This window comes from Phalacrocorax aristotelis, chromosome 22, assembly GCF_949628215.1.
Source record: "Phalacrocorax aristotelis chromosome 22, bGulAri2.1, whole genome shotgun sequence".
Lineage (NCBI taxonomy): Eukaryota > Metazoa > Chordata > Aves > Suliformes > Phalacrocoracidae > Phalacrocorax > Phalacrocorax aristotelis.
The window spans coordinates 5022258-5048328 of NC_134297.1; the positions used below are offsets into that span (position 1 = coordinate 5022258).

At 45.6% G+C, this 26071-nt stretch overlaps 1 protein-coding gene across 1 annotated transcript; it reads right to left on the reverse strand.

The window, feature by feature from the left end:
• Positions 1-25849, reverse strand: LOC142067477 (beta-galactosidase-1-like protein 2). Its single transcript, XM_075116109.1, has 19 exons — positions 25677-25849; positions 21346-21543; positions 20800-20868; positions 20386-20481; positions 18714-18822; positions 18307-18399; positions 15400-15481; positions 12182-12246; positions 9798-9882; positions 8641-8778; positions 7889-7969; positions 7539-7645; positions 6985-7131; positions 6492-6563; positions 5477-5555; positions 4126-4213; positions 2186-2300; positions 1134-1250; positions 1-666 (listed from the first exon to the last, which is right to left on the reverse strand). The coding sequence occupies exons 1-19, from the start codon at positions 25772-25774 to the stop codon at positions 580-582; spliced, it is 1926 nt and encodes a 641-aa protein (XP_074972210.1). The 5' UTR covers positions 25775-25849; the 3' UTR covers positions 1-579.
• Between the last annotated feature and the right edge of the window lie 222 nt (positions 25850-26071).

Sequence of the window (26071 nt, forward strand, 5' to 3'; positions counted from 1 at the left end):
TTTCACTTTTTAAAGTTTTTTTTTTTCCTTTTTGAGAGAGAGACAACCTCCACAGTAAGACTTAGTGGGGAAAAAGCTCGAATTAAAGTCATTTGACAACCAAGTTGGCTTCCAACATCTGAACAAGTAATGGCCTCTTTGCAGACTGAGCTGCCAAATTCTGCCTGGAAGCACAACAAAATGGTTTTCCACTCCTGGTTACTCCCATGTCCACCAACTATTTTCTCCCTATCTAATTATAAAAACGAGGAGGCCAGTAGTAAAGTCGAGCTCAGCTTTCAGTTCTGATGGCTTCAATTCTTTCGTATTATCTCTCTCCCTCCTGCCTTCAGCACCTTTTTACTCCCCCACATTCACCAGACGGTCCATAACCTCATGCGTGGCCATCCAAGCTGTGGGTCCTCAGTAGTGCAGGGAGATGAGCTTCCTTCGGGGCCCATTCTTGTCTTCTGAACTTACTGCCAGAGAGCAAATCCTTTACCTGGGTCTAGTGGAAATTAACTGGGCCTGGGCCATCGTGTCCCCAGACATGCAACCAGAAATATTCAAGATGAACCACACATGGGAAAGGAGCTCTCATCAGTCCACGTACTGGGTCCTTCCTAAATAAGGTATGTCGACAGACTGTATTATCCGTCCGGCAGTGCGTTCTTCAAATATGACAATCTGCAGAGGAGAGGGATATATAAAGTTCCTTCAAACAAAGGCTGAGTTACTTTAAATATTTTTAGGAGGAAAAGGCATACGATCACAGCAGGGGAAGGAAGCATCATTTAAAGAGATCAATCAATATGAGCCTGAACAGTAACTGTGATTCTTCTTCAGCACCACACGATGCAGAAAATGAACGATCATCAAATCAGGTTTGTCTTGATTTTGAACTTGATGCAGTGCTTTGAAGTTTAGCTGCCATCCTCGTCATGTCTTAATGGTTGTCAGAGCTTTAGAGCAGCACCTTCCCTAATTTTCACAGATCTTAGGAGGCAACAGTCTCCTTCCTCTCTGCTGCACTGGTTTTCAGCTAGAGATAGGTAATTAATATACTGTGCATATCTAGGTCTTTGGGGTGTGACGCAGATCAGGATCTTTAAGAACACAAGCAAGCAAAGCGAAATCCCACTGAAGCCTCTCACCTCATTGCTCCCTTTCCATAACCAGGGGCCAGGAAGGTAGAGTGTTTCCTGAGGTCCAATTTTCCAGTAGCGGCCCAGGTTCTGACCATTGACAAACACAACTCCTTTTTCCCAGCCCTAGAATCAAGACAGTAGGCAGAATTACTGCTGCAGCTGTATTGCCTAGACAGTGTCCCCACAGAAAACTAAGTCTGCTCTCACACTTGCATTCTTTCAGGCCACTTTCTGCAGGTTTTCTGCTTGCTTTGTCTGTGCAACTCCCTGAAGCCATGAACATTTAAGTAAGCCCTCTTGAACAGGCGTTATACTTAATGTACTAATTAAAAGGATAAAGCTTTCAAAAATGTGCAATTCATGCTTGTACAGGAAACTTCATCCTTTTGAACAGGCATATCTTTATTTCTTCCCAAGCATAGACTATCTCCCCTCACCTATTTCCCAGGCGACAGAAATACTGTATTCCTACTGAACAGCATAATTTACAACAAAGCATAAATGGAAAAGTGAGCAGTACAATAATGATTGGCATGAACCTTGGCTCTAAGGGAGTGAAATCGCAGGAGGAAGTTTAATAACACTTAATGTCTCGCCTTAAGTTCTATGCAAGGGGAGCAATCTTCCACAGAAGGAAGATGCGAACGCTAACTCTCGTGCCATGTCTACAAAGAAGTGACTCTTTCCATGTCACATTGAGGAGGTAGGGGTAAAACTAGTGCCTCCTTTGTCTTTTGTGCCCGTTATTCCTCTGCAACTAGAAAAGAAATAGCATTTTTATGTCATCAGAAAAGACTTACTGTTCATTAGCAGCTCTGCAGGGTCAGTATTGCACGTTTCCTCATCAGGACCACTACAGACTGAACAGAATTACCTGCAGCTTGAGAAGACTTCTACACCCTCAAAATAATTCCCTTTCTCCAAGATTAGAGGAAGACTACACAACTACAGGCTACAAGACAGAGCTCAGTCAGAGCTGTTACATAAGTGTCTCTCTAACCAGCTTTTTAAAAATCTTGATCAAGAGAAAACAGGGGAGAAGGAAGGATAGGACTTGCCTGTAGCTTCAAGAAGGTATCCTGTGGCTGATGCTCTATCCACAGCCTTCCGCGAAAAAAAGCCGGACCGACAAAGTAATCCGGGACTGCACTCCATCCAGCAGTATGTTGCAAGCTGTAAGAGAACGACCAAACACAGCAGGGAAGCACGAGGCAGAACCGAGAGACACAACACTGGTCTCAAAACCATTTCACACCGCTGCTTCCATGCGTGCTTACAACGGCGGATGGGCGCTGTTACAACAAGGTTGCTGTTCCCTTGCGTGCCTGAAATGTCAAGCAGTCGCTTTCTAGTGGTAGGGCCTAAAGGTAGTATTCTTCACCTTGCATAGGGATGAAGTGTTTATCTCCTGTAAACATTCAAGGCAAGCACGTAGCTGATCTCTCCCCTCCACTTAAGATAAGTGTACTGGTGGTGCATGCCTCAGCACCTCGTTATCCTACGCTTGCCACATCACTGATAGGCCGATTTCTGGTCCAAGAAAAGGATATATGGAGCTATCGGCATCTCTGATACTTTACAGCAATGTAAAAATCTCTGCTTCATGTCGGCTGCTGAAGTGCCTATCCTCCTTCAGATATGACAGTGCCATGGTGCAAGCTTTAAGTGCACGTGGCTTGCACAGGCTAAAGGAAAACTTGCAAAATTGATAGGATTCAAAACAGACGTTCCTGCCCATGTTCCTGTTGAGGAACGTGAACGCATCCTTGCAGGTCTGCAGTAATTAGGGGCAATCTGGCATTACTTCCTACCTGTGGCAACAATGTGGGAGCAGGGGACAAACAGAAGAGAAAATAAGAAGTGTAGAAGTCCCACAGAAGCCTTGAGCTTCCATCAGAACATGTTCCTTCCGACCCTTACGAACTGCATCCCTTGGATTCAGGGAAGTTATTGATCCAGTGCAGCTTGACTGCTACTGAATTATTCAACTGAAAGCCTACGACAATTCCTTTCACAATACCATGCGCTCCATCCTCCTCCGCAGTGACTGTAAGCTGATTGTGTTTCATTGCTACTGGTCGATTGCCAGTAACTGACTGTAGTGTTGACTAATCTTGCTTTTGTTTGGGCATGGCAGTTCACTTGCTTTCATGTTCCTCACTGGAAATATTCTTCTAAAACCCTGCAGTCAAAGGTGATGCGAGTTACCCCATCAATAAGGATCCTTCAAGTAGCCCCCCAGCACCCATCAGGATTGTCCTTAGAAATTTCAAAATGTAGACTTTTATTCTTTTAAAAGCCGTTTCAGTTTAACATGGCCTCTCTCTCCTTCCTCCACAAAATGCCGGAGCTGTGATATCTTGGGAGTTGCACACACGTTACCTTCCAGTATTAACAACATAACTGAAAACAGTCGCTCTGGATTGCGGCCAGAGTCCTTAGGGCATCTGTTGCCTTAAATGTTTGCTAAGGTTTTCTATATCTACTAACACAGGCTCCTTGACTCACCCCTGCTAGATTTCTTTTTCAGTCTTTCTTGAATTAAAGCAAAATAACTTAAAAGGGAGAAAGCCATCTGGACTTGTTCATGTACTATTAGTAGCTTCCTAGAATTAATCCGTCCCTCGTGAGTTTGAATTACTAAATATATCAGCCATATTGCTAATTTCGAGAAAGAAATAAACTTCTCCAACATGTGGGTGTGTCGAGACCCACCCCTTGGCGTAAGCCACACTTTTACCTACCCGACCTAGCCCTGCTAGATCTTTAAATCCTCCACAGAGCGAATACATTTCACCCCTAAATAATGGTATGGATAAAGTGGCTGCACTATTCTGGGCAAAGGTATCAGCAAGAAGCTTAGTGCAAAAATTTACCTACCTACTTTGACCTTGTGTTCCCCTTCTGATACATTTAACTGCTACCTGTTAGATTTTGTACTGCTGGTAAACAGTTGGTTTCAAATGAGGAAGAAAAAACATTTTTAAATCCCACAAACCTTTTCATGAAGCTAGGTTTCATCTCCAAACTGTAAATCTTGAAGTTCCTCAAGGGGGTTTTATTCAAGTAGACGTCACCAATTAAGCCTGCAAGAGCAATGGGGGTAATGATGAGTTGAAAAACAGCTAAAGCTGATAGATTTTCCTACTTGCATGCGAGGAACAGCAGGAGATGGAAAGCAGCCACATTCTGCAATGGAATTAGAGTCCATATGGTCCCATTGCTCATCCAGATTGAGTGGGGAACATTACTATACTTTGGCCTCTCCACTTTCTTCTTCGCTTCAACTCACCAAGCCGTTAAACACCCTCCAAGCAGAAAACATTGCTGGCATGCACAGCAGATGGGATTTTGTTGTTACTGTTGTTTTTCAGTTAGCTGTCCATGTATAGGTTTCTTTTTAAAAGCGGTAGATCAGTTACTTCTCCACCAATGCCCAGTGCTGATCCAGTGCTTTTCATCCAAGGATCTTAAGACACCTTATTAAGTAATTTACCTTTAGCACTCTCTTGCTAGATGAAGTTATTCTCCATGTAGTGGGCAAAGTCTGGGTCCTAATCCAGCCTCCTAATTACAGGACTGCAGCTGAGACTGCCTACGCAGCCCAGAGGCTTTATACACATCTTCTGCAGTAAAATAAAATTAGTACAGCCGCGTGCCTAACTCCATTAGTTTATTTTGTATAGCCTTTGCATAGAGTTCCCCACTAAAATAGAATGCTGGGGTTACGACCTCTTCCAGCTCCACAATTGTGCGCGACAGTCTTGAACATTTTAGTAAATCCTGCTCAACAGGATGCAATTCATTTCTCCTGATATTGTGTGACTTTTTAAGTGTTGTGATCCTTCAATATCAAACCCCCAGGGGAAAACACAGATTAAAAAAAAAGTGTTTTCCTCCTCTCCCTATGAAGTAACATGCTCACAGAGCAAGAGAAAGGGTACCCTAGCATCATCTAGTAAATCTAGAGGAGAATAAGATTCACAGATGGCCTGGGGTTTAGTTGTACCCCTGTAAAATAAGAAGCCCTAATGCAAGCCAACAGGCAGCTGCTACTTTTCATCTATGATCACTCCAGACAGGGGCTGATGAACTGGGTTTTTTTAAACACGTTCCCTCCGTCATACTGTTTCCCACCGACTCCCAGATGGTAGTCCTGGCTAGCACTACGATAGCTGTACTGGGGTTCAGTTTGGTTCTGTGTAAAGCACACAAGAGAGGCAGTCTTCCTAGAAAGGTTGGACTAGATGATCCCTGAGGTCCCTTCCAGCCTGGGATTCTGGGATTCTACAGTGTTTAAACTCAGAGAACAGTTTGAGGAAATTTTGAGAACGAAGAACTTAACCTACCTTTCCTCTGTTCATTCAATGCCAGGCCATAATTGACACGACCGCGGTTCTCTACCAAGAGCCTTAGCTGCCTGAATCCCTGATTAAAAAAAAAAAACCAAAAGGAAGAGCATCAGCTGGACCGGTGTGCAGCATGTGCCGTGTCAGCCATAATGCTTGGTTAACAGAGGTCAGTAGAGGTGTTTAAGAGGGGAGGTGGCACCAATACCTTTGGCAGTCACAATTTATCTGTTTGAAGTTCTGGATTATGTTCTGTCACATGAGAGAACAGTGTCCCCGTATCTGTCAGCTACCACAGCTATGCCACTGAGGAACTCTCAGCCTTTTCATAAAAGTTTTCCGTTTCTTCTGTTGAATATTTAAGTACCATTTTGATATCACCCACAGAGCCAGAAATGGAGTTTGACATAGTGCAGGCTTATGTCATACAGCTCTCCCACAAGCCGTGAGAACAACCAGTATATACACCCCCTCACCTACTCCTAGGAGCCATGCACAGCTCCGCTGACATGTGTTCAATCCATATATTAGTTTTATCGCCAACTTCTGCCAGGGTAAGACTACTCTCAGAGCTAAAAAAAGATATTCCCCCTCATTTCATTTGCGACCCAATGGGTGCAGAAGTCCCCAAACTCCCTTAAAACCTGCTTTGTGCTAAGGAAGATGGAGCCTACAGAGAGTTAATCTGCACAAACAGGGTACCAGGGTACCGGTACTCGATGTCTATGGCTGTGGGTGCGGCAGGAAGGCTGGCAAATTTTGTGAAGCAAGGACTTGAATTTTCTCCACAGAAAAGTATTCAAAACCCACTTCTCAATCACAAATAATAACTTGGCAGTGAAATCACACTGTATTTCACTACTGAAACAGTGTCTCACGAGGGTATAACAACAGCTACCGTACCAGCTAGTTAAATGGATTAGGTGCGAGGTGCCATCTTGAGAGCTATGCCTCTTTAGCGGTCTTGGTTCTGTTATCCACACACTACTGCTGTAAGCAATCTCCAGTCAGTTACCTGTCCTTCAGGAAGGGAGAGCTCCACCGTTTTGTAGTCCAGCTCACCAACGTACATGGTGTTAACAAACACCTGCAGAACAGAGCACAAGAGACGAGAGCCACATCTCATCAATTATACTAGAATCACGTGTTGCCTAAGTTACTGAAGTTGTATTTGGGGAGGAAATTGTCTCTACTTGAAACTAGAACTCGACATCCGTAACCGTGTCACTGATCCAGTCTAGGTGAGGGAAATAAAACCCTCACAATATTTCTCAGGACATTCGATATTCTGATGTTTAAAGATACTCTAAGTTTTAGTAGATTGGAACGTCAAGCTGATCTACGAATGATAATGGTTAGGGCTTAGGTAGGAACTGAAAAGAGCAAATCATACTTCTGATCTCAAACTTCACATTTTCCTTCATGGTTGACCCATTTCCTGCCTAGAAGCCAAGACCAAAGCATTTACATCTGACTGAAATTAGTTGCAGTTGCCCTCTGCTCCTTACCTGTGCTCGGTCACGGACATGGTCCCTTGAATGCAGATGTCCACCACCAAATATGACAGTCTCGTAGAGCACATATCCATACGACTGCCCGCTGCTATCATTTCGGTGCAGATTCTCCATGTTAATAGGAAACTCTGACTTAACGGGCTGCAAAGGAGACACAAATTTAACAGCAGAAGTGGCCTCTCAGCACTGACAGGCCACATGGAGGCAATTTATTTAAGATAGGTGTTCCACTCTGCCACAGGCTACATTTACCCCGTAAGCCTCCAGAGGTCTGTTCCAACCTGAATTGCCTTATGACTCTACGAAAGCTACAGCAATGAAGACAAGGTACCAGAAAAGCGAGCCAAGGATTTGCAAAACTGGAATTCCAAGAGAACAGAAGCAGCGGTAAAAAAGGTGAGATAAAAGATTTGCCTCCTCTGCATATCCTTGACAAAACATTCCCCAACCTCATCCTCATGGGATAACACGCCAGTGCACTAATTGCCTTTTCCACCTAAGAGGTGATGCCTTTTAGTACTGCGATGCATTAAAATTGGTAGTACTACCTGTAAAAGAGAGGGTAACACATCCCAGAGGGAGATATATTGATGCAGCAGGATTGCACCATATGATGCCTTGCTTTCAATCATGGGAGGGAGAGGAAGAGGCTGGCCTGTGATGCAAAAAGAAAGAAGAAAGATGGAGCAACTATTTGAGACGCAAAAAGCCAACACAGATTTAAGGCCCCTCCAGCCCTCCTTTAGTCCTCCCTAGCATCTTTTGGGAAAAGCACCCAGCCAGGCAACCAGCCGGACCAACCAGTGTCACAGGGCTCCAGCAGAAGGGCCGGTTTGAACAAGTCTCTGATTTAACACTGTAGGTAGAGCAGTATTTTGGTTCTTGGATTTATAATTACCAATGATCATGCTGAAGAGTTGTCGGAGCTTGAAAAATTTGGATGTGTAGTCTCCAGCCTCTGTCAGCACAGCGTCGTAATCTGAAAAAGAAGCACATATGTTTTAAAAAACATACAGCAGCTCTGGGACAGCCTTCATGTACACTGCTATCAAAGACGTAAAAGCCCAAGACACAATTTTCTTGGCACTGTCTATGTTACGGAAACCTGTACACTTTTATCTGTGTGACTATAGCTAGACAAGCACAGAGTTGCTTAATTTGGAGAAGAGCCACTCACTGAGGAGCAATGTGCTTTTAGAGTTCTAATTTCCACATATCCAGTATTTCACACAGGATAAAGTCAACAATTAACAATTTTAACTGAGGGTTGTTGGGATGAAGAGAGCTCTACAGAACAATTTGGCTTGGTAAAATTAAAAGCCAGAACTGTATCCTGGGTCACCATCCTTCCCTAGAAAGAAGAGCCAGCATGGAGATAACGTGAAGCAACGTCATCATCTGCGGCTCCTATTCCCAGTTCAAAATGAGGAGATCCTCCACATCCTGGAATGGGTCTAGAAATACGAGACACTAGTGTAAGCCCCGGCTTAGACAGGCATTTGCTTCTGAGCTATGTTTCAACTCGTTTCTCTGTGCAACGTGGTTGTACTGATCATTTCTCAATGCTTCTGTCAACTGTAACTAGCCCAAAGGGGAGTCTGAGCTGCGCTCACAATAGGTGCAGGGGTTAGGCAGTGAAAGAAAACTCACCATAACTGGTGACATCTGACTTGTATCCATCAGCCTCCAAAGCACCGTTCATGAAGCCAAAGTTGGTGCCTCCGTGAAACATGTAGAGATTGATGGATGCTCCTGATTTGAGGATGCTTGCTACAGTATTCACCATTTCTGTAAAGAAAGGGCCAGGAAGGCCACAGATCAGGAAGCTAGGCTAACACTCTTCAAAGTAGTAATTCAAAGTAGACACAAGCATTCTGGTCCGTGTCAGCCAGTCATGCCTGTGTAATTACAGTGATTCGTGTTTGGCCCTCAGTAAGGGCAGCACGTCTACTGACGTATCGGGAGATAATACATTCAAATATACCTCTCCTATAGGAGAAAAGGGGTAAAGCTCATGTCCCTGAGCAGGAATTTTGCTTTTGAGCAGAAGAGCTGTAAGGACTACTCAGTCAGATGCCTAAACTCAACACACCAATGACCCAATTACAAAGACAATTGCAGGAGGATGAGAGAGTCATTAAAATACTCTGATATAGCTCTGTTTTCGCTGTACTTTAGATGCCCTGGAGCTTCTGGAGTTGTTGATTTATTTTTTTTTAGTACTTGCCTTCCTTCCTAATGAGCTTTTAAACTAGGAAAAAACCTGATACTTTTCAGAAGTATACTTGCAAGAGGCTTAAGATCACCATACTCCCACAAAAGGTAAAATAATCCTCTCCTGCTGGCGACTGTTTATTCACTAGACAAGCAATGTCACCACGATGGAGGTTTTGTAAAACTTGTGACATTCTCACAAAATACAAATAAAATCTTCACAGGATTTAGACCACCTCAGGAGGTGAAAGAGATGGTTTAAATCGCTGGGCTGCATTTTTAAAAATCAACACAGAGTAGCACAAGGCCTTAGGAGACATTGACACTAATATCTTCAGATGTTTGGCTCTCTGCGTGCCCCCTCCCAGCCCCTCTTTGAGGAACAAAAAAAAAAACAACATATTTTTTAAAAGAGCCGCTGTTAACTAACACCACTAAAGAAAACCGCAGGCACGGCAATGCGACCCGCTCACTCACAGAGACTTACACAAAGCAAAGGTTACAGCAGAAAAAGTATGGGAGTTGTATGTCTTTTCCCTGTGACTGCCGAGTAACAAACCCCCCTGTCTACAAGAAGAGTACATGGTGCTCACCATCTGCATCAAAGACATAGTGAGGGCCGCCCCAGTTATCAAACCACCCAGTCCAATACTCCATGACCATCTTTGGCTGATCTTTCTGTACCAAAACAAAAAAGAAAGAGTTAAAATGGAGGCAGAGCAGCCTTGCACTCATCCCTATTTTCTAGAGAAGCATTGTTCCAATACAGGTCGGCAACATGGTTTACAAGAGCGTTTTCTTCTCAAGATGGCATTAAAAAAACCCCACATAGCTAAGGAGCTCTGAACAAGGGAGGAACAAGATGCTGTGGGCCAGAAATGCCCGGAACAGGCAGGCACAGCAGGGAAGCACTCTGCTAGGCACAAAGCAACAACCACGGCACACAATCAGGTGATACCAAACACTTCTGGATATTGTTGTTGGGTAGAGCTGTAGCAAAAAGACAAACCAACCGTCACTGTTTAGCTTCTGCTAGAAATACGCATTTGTAAATGTCTGCTTATCAGCTACGCCACTGCCAGCTGAGAGTTTACAGGTGCGATGCAGCCAGTGCTTGCCAAGGTAGGAACAGCAGACCTTAGCGGCTTAATGCCTTTTTAATGCCGCATATGGTGTTGGCAGGAAAGAATTAGCCTTTGCAGGAATTAGGTCTTCATTAAAAAGGCTCTGCACACAGAGCAATTGCTTCCCATTCGTCACCGCGTGCCAGCTCCCTTAGCTCCTGCGGAACTCCACCCGGCCCCATCACACCGGCCGGACATGTGCTCAGCCTGGCTGGCACTCCCTGACTATGGTATTTATTTCTCGCCACGGCAATTTTGCCCTTTATTTGACAGGGCCTTTATCTGATACCATGTGAAATGGGTAAGCGGCATTAAAGAAACCCGTGTTTCATTAGGAGAAAACAACCGCAGGTGCCTGCAACAATCTAATGGTTCCAGGTTCAGTCCAGCTCTTGGAAATATGTTTAATCAGTCTGTCCCCAGTAAACTAGTCAAAGAAGGAGTTTTACCACCCTCTGGAATAAGAGACCACAACAAGGAAGACCATAACAGAGCTTTATAATCCTTAAAATATGGATGACTTGTAATTATTAAGTGTGGTAAAGAAGGAGCTGCTTTTATTGGGCCATGTTGCATTTGCGTATTCAGTTGGTGGGGAAGGTGCCGCCTTCTACTCATTTGCAGGGTTTGGGGAATTTTGTAAGACCTAAAGAAGGCAAAAGTACACGCAGCAGAGCCTCTTTTGCCTGTACAGGAAAAGAAAACAAATTAAAGTGGTAGGATTCAACATTCTGCACGCCAGCAGCAAGGTTTCCTTTCACAGCCCAGGCAGAAGCCAAGGGAAGAGATCAGAAGAGAATCGATCACGGCCAGGGGCAGATGTCAGTTGTTCACATCTTTCCAGGCTGACATTTGGAGCAAGCAGAGCAACAGAGAAAGAAGAGGATGGAGGATGCGAAGAGAGAGACAACCTGTCACTAAAAAGCAAAACTGGTTATTCCCTCACTACTCCCTCATCACACAATGAAGACACTCTTCGCATCAAGAGTTCGTTAGGCAATTCCCTACCCCAGATTCACATCTCCGACAGCAGAGGAGGCCACAGGCGCTGAAGCAACACACTAGATTTGAATGCTTTTCTGCAGTGAGCCCTGTAAATGCCAGGTAGGCTGGGCTGCTGAGAAGGCAGGAGGAGCTGGGGACTGCGCTGTGTGGAAGGTGTTTGGGGATGTTACTGTGGAAGTGTGTCTGAAATCAAAGTTCTGCTTCCTGAAAAGCTGAAATCTAGGTTCTGCTGCAGGTCCTAGCAGAAACAGGACCGAATGCCTCAATGGAGCCAATGCTCCCCTCTGCACAGCATGCCATTAATACAACTTTACATATCCACACTAGACATGAGATATTGGAGGTGACTGAAACACCCGTCACAGTGTGCCCTGAAAGAACTGCAGCAGATCAGCACCCAGCATTTGAAGACTACGCTTTTCAAACATGCTCTTGATGGCATCCACAGCATCAGGGCAAAAGAGTTTGGGAAAAAGATGACTGAACTTCAAGAGAGAGGTCTTACAAGTGCAAAGTAGAATGCATCTGGGTATCAGCACTTGAAAGCGTGAAGAAATCTAACCCCTAACAGCTGAACACAGGTCACAGCTGAATGGAAAGCCTTTAAGAAGGTGCTGGATAAGAGCTTACTTAAAACCTTCACTTTCCAGAGGAAGCATCATAAATATTTTCACTGATTCCAGAAGGATTTGGCCTAATGAGAAGGAAGCCCAAACATTTGTTCAAAAAAAAAAACCAAAACAAAACCAAAAACCAAAGCAACACACAAAGCCAGAACAGACGATCAGTGCTTCATTTCTAGCGCTGTCCTGGAAAATCTAGGTGAACAAAGTTTTTCTGCATCTTACCTGAACTGTGTCCAGATATTTCAGTAGCCCACTTTCCATTTTCTGGAAGTTAACAGTGGCCAGTGCTATTGGGGAAAGAAAAAGTGTTTATTAATTTAGACACGTACACTATGCCTAGGGGACCATTTCCTTAGGCATCAGCCCAGCACAAGCTCAGGGGGAACTGGAACATCATCTGAACCACCAATACAGCCTCCTCTGGAATTTCCCATCAAAGCCTTCACTTAGCATGCAGAATCCTACTGGACTGCAGCACACAGTGGAGTACTTGCTGGCCATCTTTTTAGCACTAACATTCAGAGATACTAGAAAGAGAGAGCATCAGAGCAGCTCACGGGGTGTCACAAGCTTTAATTAGAGGCTCTAAAGCACTTGGAGATCCTCAGATAAAAGGCACCACATAAAGGCAAACGTATTATTAGAAAGTCATATCTGGATGCCACGCTGATCTCCCAGGCTTTAGCTGCAGGAATCGCTACCCAGGCAATATCTTACAGCTTGTCATGTCTGTGGGGGCGGGTGAGAGAAGCCACAGCACAAGTGAACCACACAGAAATTGTAATTGGAAGATTTATCTGTGCTTCTGCCCCGTGCAGCATGGGGGAACCGGCAACTAGTTTGTGTGTGCTGCATGTACAGCGAAAGTCGCTGCATGATCTTCAAGCACTGGAGAGGGAAATCCTGTCTGCAGGAGCTGATGCATTAAAAGACAGTCATCTGGTATCAGTGTCCCAGCCCCTGGTACATGCTTGAAGCATCTTCATACTCTTCTAGCCCTCGATCACACTGATATTTCTCCCAAGGAACTTTGAAAATGCAGGAGCAGTGATACGATTCTATATTAAAAACTGACTTCATACAAGAGAGTGGGTATCAAATCCAGTCCCAGATGTGTCAGAGCACTTCAAACAGAATACTTACAGAAGCAGAAGCTCCCTTCTCACTATTTATACCTTGATTTTAATAGGCTGACCTATGTAGTGTGCTGAGCTGAAGAATTGGGCACGGGCAAACATGGTGGGAGAAGAAAATCAAACACGGATTTAGCGTTGATGTAATATATTAGCTGGCAATCCTGAAGGTGAACATGCCCAGTTCTGTTCTTCATGCACATAAACAGCACACCATTGCAAATGGCGTAAAGGTGTGGAGAACCAGTCCCCAAAGCCTTATTCGTCCTTTCCACAGCAGGTAGTTTTCACATACACACAGCTTTCCACCGTGGCGCTTTAGCCATGGCCTGGAGGGAAACCAAAGTTTTTAATTTGTCACCCATCAGCCCCCAGAAGGGCTGTACCAGGTCTGAATTGAGCCACCTGGTTTGGGATTCTCGCCACTGACTGTGCCCGTGAAGGGAGGAGGATTGCAGGAGCTGCACAGGTACTCGGAGTCTGACCGAGACCTTTTTCCCCAACAGCACGGGTCACCCCACTATACCCATGAGCACGAAGGGCACCCACAACAACAAAAGCTTTCCTCCTCATCCCCTGAAACAGTGATACAGCCTCTGAACAAGGGTTACAATGCTGTAGTCTCAGGTCATCTACAACAGTTTTCTCCGCAGAGCACCAGACTCGCTACTCCTGGCATTAAGAGGAACCTACAAATGCTTCTTGGAAAGAAATCAGTACACCACTGATGAGCAGAACAAACAAAATGACAGAATCACTACATTAGTTTTTGACTCCAGTATGGAGTCTTCGATTTTCTTAAAGCATTTCTGCAGTGGATTTTGTTCCCTCTCCTTTGGCACTCATAACCACCTTGCTGCTATACTGCTTTGAGCCCTAGTTATTCCATGCATCTGATTACTTGACATGCTGACTCTAATGAGCAGATTGTTATGACATCTAAGAGGCAAATTGGTATCAAAGAGCTCTCAGCATGCAACACACTGGAAAAGACAACCCCAAACAAGAACGAGCTCTGAGGCAGTAAACATTCCCTCAGAAGATGGCGAGGGCTAGACAGGGATTTCCACACCAGCCCTTCCGTATCTCAGCTCGCTGGCAGGGAGAGAGTGACTCTATGTGGTCAAGGCTGGAAACTGCTGCGCTCCAAAAAATACAACTGACAAGACCATCGTACTGGTGAAGGCCCACGGACTTCAGACTTATTGAATTTGTCCCTCTCGTACTTTCAAATAAAAATAAGAGGAAGGGAAAAAAAAAGAAGGGAAAAGTCTCGTCTTTTAATCTGCTTCATGCCTGAGATTAGAAAATTGGCAGTATTTATGTCTGAGTGATGGCAGGAGCAGTCAGAGACCACCCTGCAAACACTTCATTCATTCAGGGAAGCAATTACTACTCAGGCAGAAACGCAGGAGAGATCACAGGCCAATCTCAGCTGAACTGGGCCTGGAAATCTGAAAGTCAGTATCGCACTATGCCCCAAAGAGTCAGAATTAGGGCCCAGTGAAACTCAAACAGCTGTACCTCCATTTCTTCACAGTGAAAAGCAGGAGGGCTGCTAGGCAGCATTTTTAACCACTTAGTAGAATTACACTTTTTAAAAGGGAAAATGGACATCCTTTTGCATTATGCACATCTGATACCCTCCTTTACCCACCTACCAAAGGCTGCACACCCCAGGGCAAGCTCGCTGGGAAGACAGGGCTGCCCCGCAAACTAAACTTACAGCATGTTAGATTTCCGAATCTAGGTTTTGATGGACTTTTTTCTTCTCCTTTTAACTGCAAAGCAGGTATCTTAAGAGTAAGTTATTACTACTAGTAATTGCTGAGGTACTTGTTTAATATATATTCAAATGAAGCAATAAGAAGTACTATTTTCAACCTTGTAATCTGGTGGAAACAACATCAAGAAATGCTAGGTGCTGCCATCTCTTGACTAACCTCACTGGGAAGTACAGATGCCCAATGCTAGACAGAGGGCAGCAAGCTATTTAGTCTGCACACGCTTAATGTCCTTGAAAGCAGAGAGGCTGCCTCCCCACAGAGCAACCCTGCTATCGCTGTGTTACACTTCATGCTGAAGGAACCCACTCTGAACCTTTCTGGGAAGGGATTGGCTTTGCTCTGTGTGTATGCCATCCAGCTAAGGGGGTCCCTCTGTGGCTGAAGCTCCTACCACAAACAGAATACAGTTAATGGGTGCAGCTCAGTGAATGAAGCCTGCTGCTCTCATTCAAAGGCTACATTTCACCAGCTGTCCCAGAGAAAGTGCACAGACTTACCTTGCTCTCCATCAAGCACATACCTCCTTCCACTAAGCCAAATGAGAGCCCGTTCTTATTGTCTGAGGTCATTAACAGTTCCACGATCCCTCTGTTTAACAGGGCCTAAATTAAAAAGAGGAAAAGCCATTGTGTTAACAGCCTGAGTTCAGTATTTGTCAGGATATTAAAGCATTAAAGCACATTATCACTTTCTCTCGGAATAGCTTGAACTTGGTAGTGGCTTGGTAAGAAATACTATTGCTGTGACATCGCCCATTCCTCCTGAAGCTTCCCTGCCTACTTCTTGCAGCTTAAAGACAACTAAAAAATCTTGTTTTGTTTTAGAAAGCTGGATCGCTTTCTCACTGATGCATCCAACTTCAGGATCTTATCTTCTTCTTCTGAGATCAGTTTAATAAATAGCTTCACTGCTTTCCATCAAAAGAGGGCTTCAGGTGGAAGAAGGAAAAGAAAAGCAGCTCACCCTTCCTGACTAACAATGGAAGCTGAAAGGAGGAAATAGCTGGTTTGCCGGTGAATGCCATCACAGGACAGCTCAGGTACCTATGGTCTTGAATAGTCAAGTCTGAATGAATTTACTGGTTCTTCACTATCACAGCACTGTATGACAGAGCTTTTTAAAATGCATATGCACACACAGGTTCTTCCCATTAGTAGTTTTCTCTTACAGATTTTTTTTTACAGAACAGTGGCTGATGTTGGAAGGAGAGGTTAGGAAACCCTAGTGGCAAATTAACCCCTCTTTTTCACTATACCGATATTGGAAGTGATTCCTTGAGCTTCAAGGAGCTTTGAAAACAAGCCTTCAGTCTCTTAGTTCTAAATTACTAACTGTAAAATGGTGATAAAGACACATCAGCTCACACAGAAGTTACCCATGTCATGTGCATCAACTAGTTAATGTCTGCTGTGCGTTTAAAGAAACCCTTGTGTATTGCACATGCCTACACACCCTGTGCACACAGGGTCGACTTGAGCATCACACACGGTCTGCATTAGAGAAGCATTACAACACTGAGTTTAAAGACAAACCCAATTCAGAGTTAAGACAACTTGGTTAGTTTATCAAGCTATCATCACTAAATGATGCCTGAACAGACACTGGTATCTGACAAAATTCAGCTACTGAGGGAAACGGTGTTTCTAACAAATTTTATTAAGATAATTCTTTGAGCATTGCATGAATACTAAGTTTCTTCCCCTCCTTTTGAATATAAGTGCAAAATGGAGAAATGGCAGAGAGCTGCCACACATTGAAATGCATTACAGGATTTCAGGGCACAGCAGAGAAACCAGGAATAGAAACAGCGTCTGAGGCAGACACAGGTGTGCGTTCAGCTAATCCCAGCTCATGTACTGTGTGGGGAGGGAGGTGTCAACACACGCTTTCATGGCCTAGACGTTTTGGAAGGGAAAGGCACCCAAAAGAGTGAGGTAAGGACAAGATTTCAGGTTTTGTGTGAGTTGTGGGGTTTTTCAAGGGGTATATTAATTCCAGGAAGATGGCAACGCTGTCTTATATGCTAGATGTGGATGTGAATTAATCAACTTGCCACACTGAATGCTCAAGGCCCAAACCAGACTGAGACTAGGAGCTCCACCTCACATTACATCCCACTCCAAACAAAAAAGAAGCCCTGCAAAACCTGCTTTCCCACATTTTCACCTTTAACCACTATAACATACTTCCTCAGATGTAGATTGCACAAAATAACAGAATATGAGGAAACAGCACCCACAGGCCTGGCAAGGAAACATTATCTGTTCCAACATGTCTGTGAAACATCACAAATTCCTTAATCTGTGAGATATGGAAAAGCAAGCACTGAGTCGGCACGCTGCTCAGACACAACAGAGTCTCTATGCCCCATTGGTTTAGGGCTCTGAAAGCTTACATGCTTGCCACTGGTAGGACACAGGGAGGGAAACTGTGGGTATAACAGGCAATTTTGACACTGTCAGTTCAGATTGGCAATTGACTCTTTAACTTGTTTGTATGTACGCTTCATATTTAACCTTCTAAGCAATGTTAAATCACTCCACGAGAGGGAGTTAGTGCAGGAGCAGGCACCACTCTAAGTAGATTAGGACTCCTGCCACACCATTTATTTGGTTGAAGAGCCTCTGCATACCTTGAGCAACAGGACAGCTCAAGCCAGAGCTAACCTCAGAGCGCTCAGGGCAAAGCTGGGGTACCCAAAGCGTTTCAGAAAGATCTGATAATGCTGTAGCAGAAGAGCAAGGAACATACAATTTACAGCATATACACACCACTGGGTGGGTAACCTTTCTCACGTGCAGCAATGCTTTTAAGCACTCAGTGAGAAGAAATTAAACAACGAACCTTGTAAGACATACTGCAGATCTCGTTAACTGTCTGCCTTGCAATTGTGCTGGGGACAAATGAACAGGTCACACTCATGTTAGATCCAGCAGGATAACCTGGCCTCCTTGGGCACTGGCCAACTCTCTATCATTCAGTTCAGAAGCAGGAGCCAGGGCACAGCCTAGTCTCTGTTTGGCAAGGGCATTACGCAAATTAACCTGCCTGATGTTGAACACCGGATTACACAAGTTTAGCAGTGTGCTGGTGCCTTGTTCACATAAAACTTCCTCCCAGGAAAGTCAACAAAGAGAAACCTTTGTCTAATGTCATCTAAGAGAAGCAAAACAAGACCAGCAGAAAACAGCTTCTTCATGGCCAGCTATGTGTTACAGATATTCCCCCATTTCCCTACCACCCTCTTCTCTGGAAGACATAAGAACACAGGCTTAGCGGTACTGAATGTGTCATATGCCATCTCTTCCACTCCAGGAAGAACCATGAAGGAAAATGCAGCTGGATTATGCACTGAGACTTTCAAGGGTCTCTAAAGCCATGCTCAAAAGTTATTCACCGCAGAAGTAAGTAAATGTGCCAACATTACCATTTTAACATAGGTCATGTAGTCTGGGTCTTTGGCGTAGGAGCCATATTCATTCTCCACTTGCACTGCAATGATGGGGCCTCCTTTCTTGTACTGTTGGGAAGACAAGGGAGAAGTTGTTCACCGTGATTTCTAATCAGAGGGGCTGAAATCACAGTGGCACTGGCTTGCAGGAAAGATGCACGAGTCTCAGACAGACTCAGCTCCACCCTCTCGTCCTCCCAAAGCCTATGCATAACCAAACGGCTAGATCTGGAGAGCTGACACAGACAACTACAGTCCACACTGGTTCCTAAAGCGAAGCTGGTAGATTTGTGATTGCTTCAGCTTGCTGCCATTACACGCTCACGCTCATCCGTGCAGACAGTCCCCGCTTGTGGACAGAGAGGGTAATGGATTGTACTTGCCTGAAGAGGGACTACAATAGGCATTAGATGATCAAAATAAGCATCCACAGCTTCTGTGAAGCCCTTGTACGTTGTCCTTAGTTGCATCCCTGGGTCTTGCAGTAGCCAACTATGAGAAGAGCAGCAAACAGAATCCATTAAGAGTCTCCTGTCCAGAGGTGGCCAGAGGTAACATCACCCGCTGACATCAAGTTGCATTTGGGCGGGCATCACTGACCTTCCTGTGCAACTTGGCTAAGCCCACAGCGCGGGTACGGACAACCCTGAGAGTCAGTGAATGACACCGTGTGAGGCTATCTACTGCTCACACTTATAAATGAGTGCAGGCTGCAATTGCCAAGCTGCTCCCCTTCTTTTTGTTCCATATTTTGGGCCTCAGCTCATTTTATCACCTTGCTTGGTAAGATTTCAAGGGCTACACTTACCACTGCAAAGGTTACTCTGGGGCTCCCTGCATCCCCAAGGGCGCTCTACAACCAGGAGCTCCCTCATATACTACCCCAATCATCACTCAAAACAAGGCCTCTGGTAATTGTTCCCATGGTTTCTACTGCTGATTTACAAGACTTCAGTTTGCTGGTTTGGGGTTAACACAGAAAAGGGCAATTCATTTAAGAGCAGAGCGGTGTAGTGTTGTAACAGCTTAAGCAGAGTAGCTTGTCTCTGCAAAAGGAGGCATTAACTAATAGTGCTTCCAGAGGTCTGAAAGACTCAACTCCTGTATGCTATACGCAGCTCGGTGGGCTTACAAAATCATCGCCTCTTTATCTGTAAAGTGAGAATTTTGCAGATTCTGTTGCTCTTTATCAGAATCTTTCCTGTACGATTAAAAAAAAAAAAAATACATGGGTGATGTGGCAACAACTGACAATATATGCACTCCTCAATACCTAATGTAGAGCTGGCTACTGCCTCTGCTCACAGGCAGCCATGCTCCCGTGAATAAGTCCCTGACGCACCTTCGCAGTTCTGCACCTGAATTCTCTGATGCCAAAGGCAGGGCACGCTGAAAAATGAAAAGGTTAAAAGAAATAATCCCCAAATTTTGTCAGGTGTCTCCCCTGAGGTTTCTGCTCTGTGAAGGTAAAGAAAACAAGTGGTATGTTCCACTGGGATCTAGTAACCAGGCAAGTCTCGATGCTGACGTATTCAACTTGGCTCTCAAAGCCTCTTACCAACAAGCCATGTGCTTTAGGAGAAAATGCAGTAGGGGGTTGGAAAAGTTATGGGTCTTTATTATTGGCAGCCATACAGTACATACGTTCTAGTAGGACTTTTAAAATGGACCTGAGATGAAGCAAATTCTTACATCAAGCTGCAAATACAACTATTCATATTATACAGAGTCAAGTTGCAACAGCAATAGTAGATGGGCTTCCTCAATTTTGTTTTCTTCCTGTAATTATTATGTCATAAAAAAGTATTATTTTAAAGAATAACTTCTCAAAAAAGGTTCTGGTTCCAGGCTTACTATCTGTACAGCTTAGGAGAGCTCAATAACATAATGGGTCTTCATTCTGTGTCCTGGGGACACAGGAAATAAATACTCCCATCCAACAGCCAGACATTCTAAATCCCCTAAGGCTCAACTGTATGATCAGGGTTTGGGTTGGGTGAGTTTTTTCCCCACAGTCCCAAACGCTTGCCTCAACTGAACTATTTACATACTTACCTAGGCAGACCACCAAGGTCCCATTCAGAGCAGATATAAGGTCCAGGACGCAGAATCACCCACAGTCCATTTTTAGCTGCCAGTAAAAGGAAGGCCCTAGAGATCCAGACAGCATAATTATTGTCTGACTGCAGAACCCCTACTCCCCGCAATCCTAACACACCAACCACCATGAAATTTAGGTACCAGAACCAGAAGAGAATTGCTGGATGAAGCAACTATACTGGATTGGTACTAAACCTCTAAGTTGCCAGGACTCAAAAAACAGGGGAAGGAATGAGAGTCTCCACTGCCTGATCAAGATATGGGCTTCGCTTCAGAAGCTGGAAATGACATCTTCATCCAGAACCGACAGGCACACCCTCCCCTCAAAACAGGAGTATTTAGTAATAGATAATTCTCTGTACCACATACTCTAGATCCAGATTTCGACTGAAGTCAAACTTCCCTCTTTCTTGTTCATGAAGGTTCCATGGCACGTACCTGAAATGCAGAGTTAGGGCAGTGGAGGTGAAGGGCTCAAAAGGGCACTGCATGTGTGAAGCATAAAATAAAACATAGAATAAAACCTACACGCTCCCTTTGTTAGGAACAGCTCTAGAGATTACTGCATGTACACATTACAAGTGTCTACCCTAGAGCAATTTCTAAATCACAGCTGTGCTGAACGGCCCTTTCAGAGCCTGACCCTGCCTTGTCAGGTCAGTGTTAAGAAGGCACTTTCCCAGTAGGTCAGACAGACATCTGTTCCAGTCAGTATTGGAGGATACTGGAGTGTGCAATGCTTAAAGAAAACCTGAGTCCCCACCACTCTCTTCTGTGTCTTCTCTTGTAATAACAGCTACAGGAAGGCATCGTTATGGCCCACTGGAATTAATTACAAAGTCCAACCAATTACTCTGGAAGAGGGGAGAGGCTGCAAGGTACATGTGACAGAGCCTAGGGAGTGAGGACACTTACGTCGTGAGGGTGTTTAAGCCACACGCTTTCATCTTAAGCATGCGGTCTTCCCAGTATTCCCTGGGGACTCGGAAATAGTGCATGGAACCTCCAAAGATACGGAAGGGCATTCCTTCTAGGAGGAACTGTGAGTTTTCTGTCTGCAAGCCTAGGGTCCTCCCCCATAATCGCAGAGGGATCAGCTCACTCCAGTTAAACCTAGGAGAAAAAGAGACGTATGAGCATCCAGCCTCTAGTAAAGAAATCTGTCCCCTTAAGGGAGCCTGCTCATTTCACCCTACCCGGCAGGACCTTCCTACTTAAGTAAACTATGCCCTTTGTCATTTAGAGCATACAGATTTTTCAGAAGACTATAAAACACATGGAAGATCTGCCCAAGGCCGGTATTCAATATTCATTTCACCAGTAGCCTCCATCCTGAATGCCCCAAGCCACTCTGCCGTACTCTACAACTGAAGTGTAGAACTTCTCAGACAGAGATCATGAAAATAACTTGCTGAAAATAGAAGATGGGAAAATTTTCACTCACTAGCAACCGCTTTCATAACTCATGAAATGTAAGATCCCCCTGTTTTGCCGTTCACCGCTTCAGAGGTGTTTCACAGCTTACCTGTTCACTGTGAATGGAGAAGTTTTCCCTGTAAATTAAGGAAAACTCCTGGACTACATTCATCACTTGGGAAAGATGAGGTCCGCTGTCATCACAGACTTACCTCTGCCTGCATTACTGCTTAGATTAATTCTTTCGTACGTTATTTGCCAAAAGAACTGGAGCAAAGGAGATACCAGGCTCCAAAGCACTTACCAGTTTTGGTACTTATACCATCGTGGCTCCATCCAGGTCGGTTCCTGCATGCAAGAAACTACTTCCTACTGCCTTACGTGGGTCCTCAGTTTATGTTGGCTGAACCAAGGAAACATTTTATCAGCTAGTCCAGATCCGAAGCAGTTACACTGCCTCCATCAGACCACCCCAGTTCCACAACTCTGACTACACAGAGCCAGACAACGGCAGCTTGTTCCTCCGAGACATTATCACAGCCAGATGCGAGGGATGAATTCCCGTCTCAAGAAAGCAAGAATGACCCACACATTTGAGAGAAATGTCACATTCGGAGAGGAGGGAAATACCTAAGCTTCCGGCTGTTTTCTAGACTACGTGTAGAGCGGGTATTAGCAGGGGGTGAGGACTTCTCAGAACTTACAGGGATTGCTAACCAGGAGCCTGCAGCAGTTACCTGTCCTCGGACAAAGACAAGGACACTACAAAGGAACTAAATCTAAGACTCTCAGGGTACTGCATGGGCTGGCTGACAATCATGGAGGGTACCTGTGTAGCACAGCATTCTCACAGGGCTCTGAAACAACTGGCAGCAGGCATGGGTAATACCTGGAAAAGGAAGTCTAGGTCAGATACTCACTGCCTTCAGTCAACAAGGACTTGCACGCATTTATTGTCAAGCCATGTACAAAAAATAGTGCTGAGCAAGGAGATCGTAACATATCCCATCAGAAGGTGGTGCAGTAATAGCAGAGCTTTTATGAAGATAGTGCAGTTCACAGTAGGAGAGATAAGCACGCAATACCTAACTGCCATATCGAAAAGGTGACTGCCTGAATAGGAAGAGGATCAAAAACGCCCATCTACGTAAGCAACTAGGTACAGCCACAGAACGGTGATGCAAGGCTGGGGAACGGCAACATTGCTCCCAGGGAATTACTACGAATTTTACCAGCAGGGGAGGTGGTTCTCAATCCACACACAGGATATCCCGTGGCTACCTGCCCCTCTGTCCTGCTAGAACCACCTCTCACACAGATTGCAACTTCTGCAAATCACACCCTGACGCTGCAGCTATACCTACTTCTACTGCTTGGTGGCAATCCTGAGGCGGAAAGCTCAAAGGGGTCTGGAGACGCAATACTTTTAAAGATTAGGCTGGAAAATACGTTAAGTTTCCAATCTGTTTCTGAGCTAGATAAAGCCCTAAGTTACCCCCCTGCACACGACAGTACTGCTAACTGCCACTGGTGCCAGAACGAAGGCCGTACTCGGGAAGCATACATAGCCAGATAAAAATAACAAATCGCTTAAGCTCATCTTCTTAATCCTGGGCACAACTTCACTGGCAAGTTTCCATCAAGTTTCCTACCTTAAAACTCCCCGCCTTAAAACTCCCCGCCTCTAGTGTTTTTTCTCACCAAGAAGGACTGGTAGAAAGCTCCCAGGCTCCTGATATTTTCAACATATTACCCTGGATATTCTGAAACGCACATCTCTCACTACGACCTGTTCAAGTGACTTCTGAAAATAAAACTTCTGTGACTCAGCAGAGCTTCATCCTGTTACCCTGAGCTGGATTTCCACAGCTCAAAACCTGGGCTCCATGCTTCCTCTTGAGAGCGATGCATAGCTCCCAGTAAATTTTTTTTTCTTGCTTCTATAATGACAGCACAGGTTGCAAAGATTTTTTTGGCTTTGCTAAAGGTTACTGGCCTACTTTGTCCCCCTGTAGCCATCTCCTCCCTGCTTCAGAGAAGTCTGTTTTTTAGAAAAAAAAAAGCAATAGATTACCAAGTACCCAGAGAACAGAAGCTTTAAAATTGGGTGGGACAAGTTAGTCCTTACGAAACAATCTGTCTTTATAAGACGTAAATTGTAGTGCAAAACGCTCCAAGCGGAATAGGAGCGCCGCAGTTAACTGCTAAACCAGGCAGCTACACTAAGGCACTCACGCCTGTAAAACAAAAACCTAGCTGAAATCCTCTCTGCGTGAGAGAAGAGATTTAGCTTTGGTATCGCTCTACCACATACCCAGAGCAGCCGGGAGAAAAAGCTAACAGGAAAGAAAAAGAAAGTCAAAACAGGGAAAAAAGTGTGGAGACCATTAGCTTGGTTTGCCAGTACTAAAGGACACGCTTCGGAGGACGAGGGACTTTCCAGTTAATCCCTAAGCTCTACTTAGACCTGCCTCAGAGGGCTTTGCTGCTTATTCTGGGCTTCCTCTGGCCAGAGAAAAGTGAAAGCTTTGAGTTGCCTTCACTCACGACCCACTGTCTTGCATCAACCGATGTCCTGTGTTGGTCAGACGAGCCCCAGGCGCACGCTCAATGCGGCTGGGACTACGATCACGGCGTTTCGTAGTAGTTTATTCTCGGGTGACCTGGGCCATGGAGAAACACCGGGTACCGATGGATACGGTGTTCTACAGATACACTCTTACAGGAGAGAGACTTCTGTGCTTTTACCAGATACCGGTTTGCAATAATCCTCTGCTAAGCACGTACGTGGCACAAACCCAACACCAGCTACAAAAAAAGTTTTGTTTCTAATTAAGCAAAGATTTATCAAGGCTTTTCTATAGCTTTGAGGATCACGTAACTTCCTACTATGAATTTAGGAATCCATTATAAAATACCCAATTTATAAAAAGCGGTAATAAATAACTGCATCTTCCCTTGCCTGAATATTATCTCCAGCACTTTGCTGTCAGGGACTGAAGAGCTTCTTTCACTTGGCACGAAGAAGCTACTCTGCAGATGTGCACCTCTGGCTATGACACAAGACGCGCTTCTCCGGGAAAGAGCATCGCCCCAAAACACACACGATGTAAATCGCACAGGGTTTACACCCGGACCTCGAGTGACTTCTTGTTACTGCAGGTGGGCTAGAGAGGAACAGGTACCAGAAACCGTACCAGAAGAAGGATGTTAACCCTGTTCTTGGGTTTGGAAGGGTTAGATCTTGGAGCTCTCTCTTGGGAGAGATTGATTTACAAAGGTGCATAATCCATCAGGCTGTAAAGCCGCAGGGGAGCAAAGGTTGGCAGGGATGGCATCTGCCTACCAGAGAACGTGACTTACAGCACTGGCAATTGGTCTTCCCTTATCCATTCTTTTTTATGATGGTCAAGAAGTTGCGTATATTTGCATACGTTACGTGTAATAATTATTTAAAGCTTTTTAAATCATTTCTGCCCAGGGGTTGCATTGCTCTCTGCGGTCCTTCCCACGCTCCCGTCCTGCCGGAGGAAGGCTCTCCATCAGGGACCTGACGGGGAGCAGCGCGCTCGCTTTGCCCGTGCATTCTGGTATTTCCGTATATTGACTGACTGCACCGACCCCGGGTGCCCCTAAATTAATTTTCCAGGTAGCGAGAAGGAAGCACGAAGCTAATTATCCTTTTCCCCGCAAAAAGGGCCGCTCCCTTCCATGCAAGAGGAGACGGCAGGCGCGCGAGCCCGCTGCCCGCCCTACCCCCGCCGCCCCGGTGCGCGGGTCCCGCGCGTCGTCCCCCCCCCGCCCCGCCGCCGGGGCGTGCCGGCCCTCACCTGTGCAGCAGCAGCAACAGCAGCAGCACGGCGATGAGGAGGAAGGCGAAGCCCCCGAGGCGGCGGTGCCGCCGCCCGCCGCACAGCCACAGCCACATGGCGGCGGCGGCCCCGCTCCCGGTACCGCCGGTACCGCCGCGCGCCCCCCCGCCCCGACCGCCGCCTTGGACCGCTCCGCCCGCGCCCCGCCCTCTCCCCCCCAGCGACTCCTCCGATTGGTCGCCGCCCGCCCGCCTATAGGGCGGGACGAGGGCGTGCGGCGCTGCTGATTGGCGACGCTCCCGCCAGTCACGAGGCGGCGGGGGCCGGCCGCCGGTAGAGGGGGAGAGGCGGCGAGATCCCGCCCACCGCCTCGCTGAGGTAACGGCCGAGCCCCCCGCCCCGCCGGCGGCCGG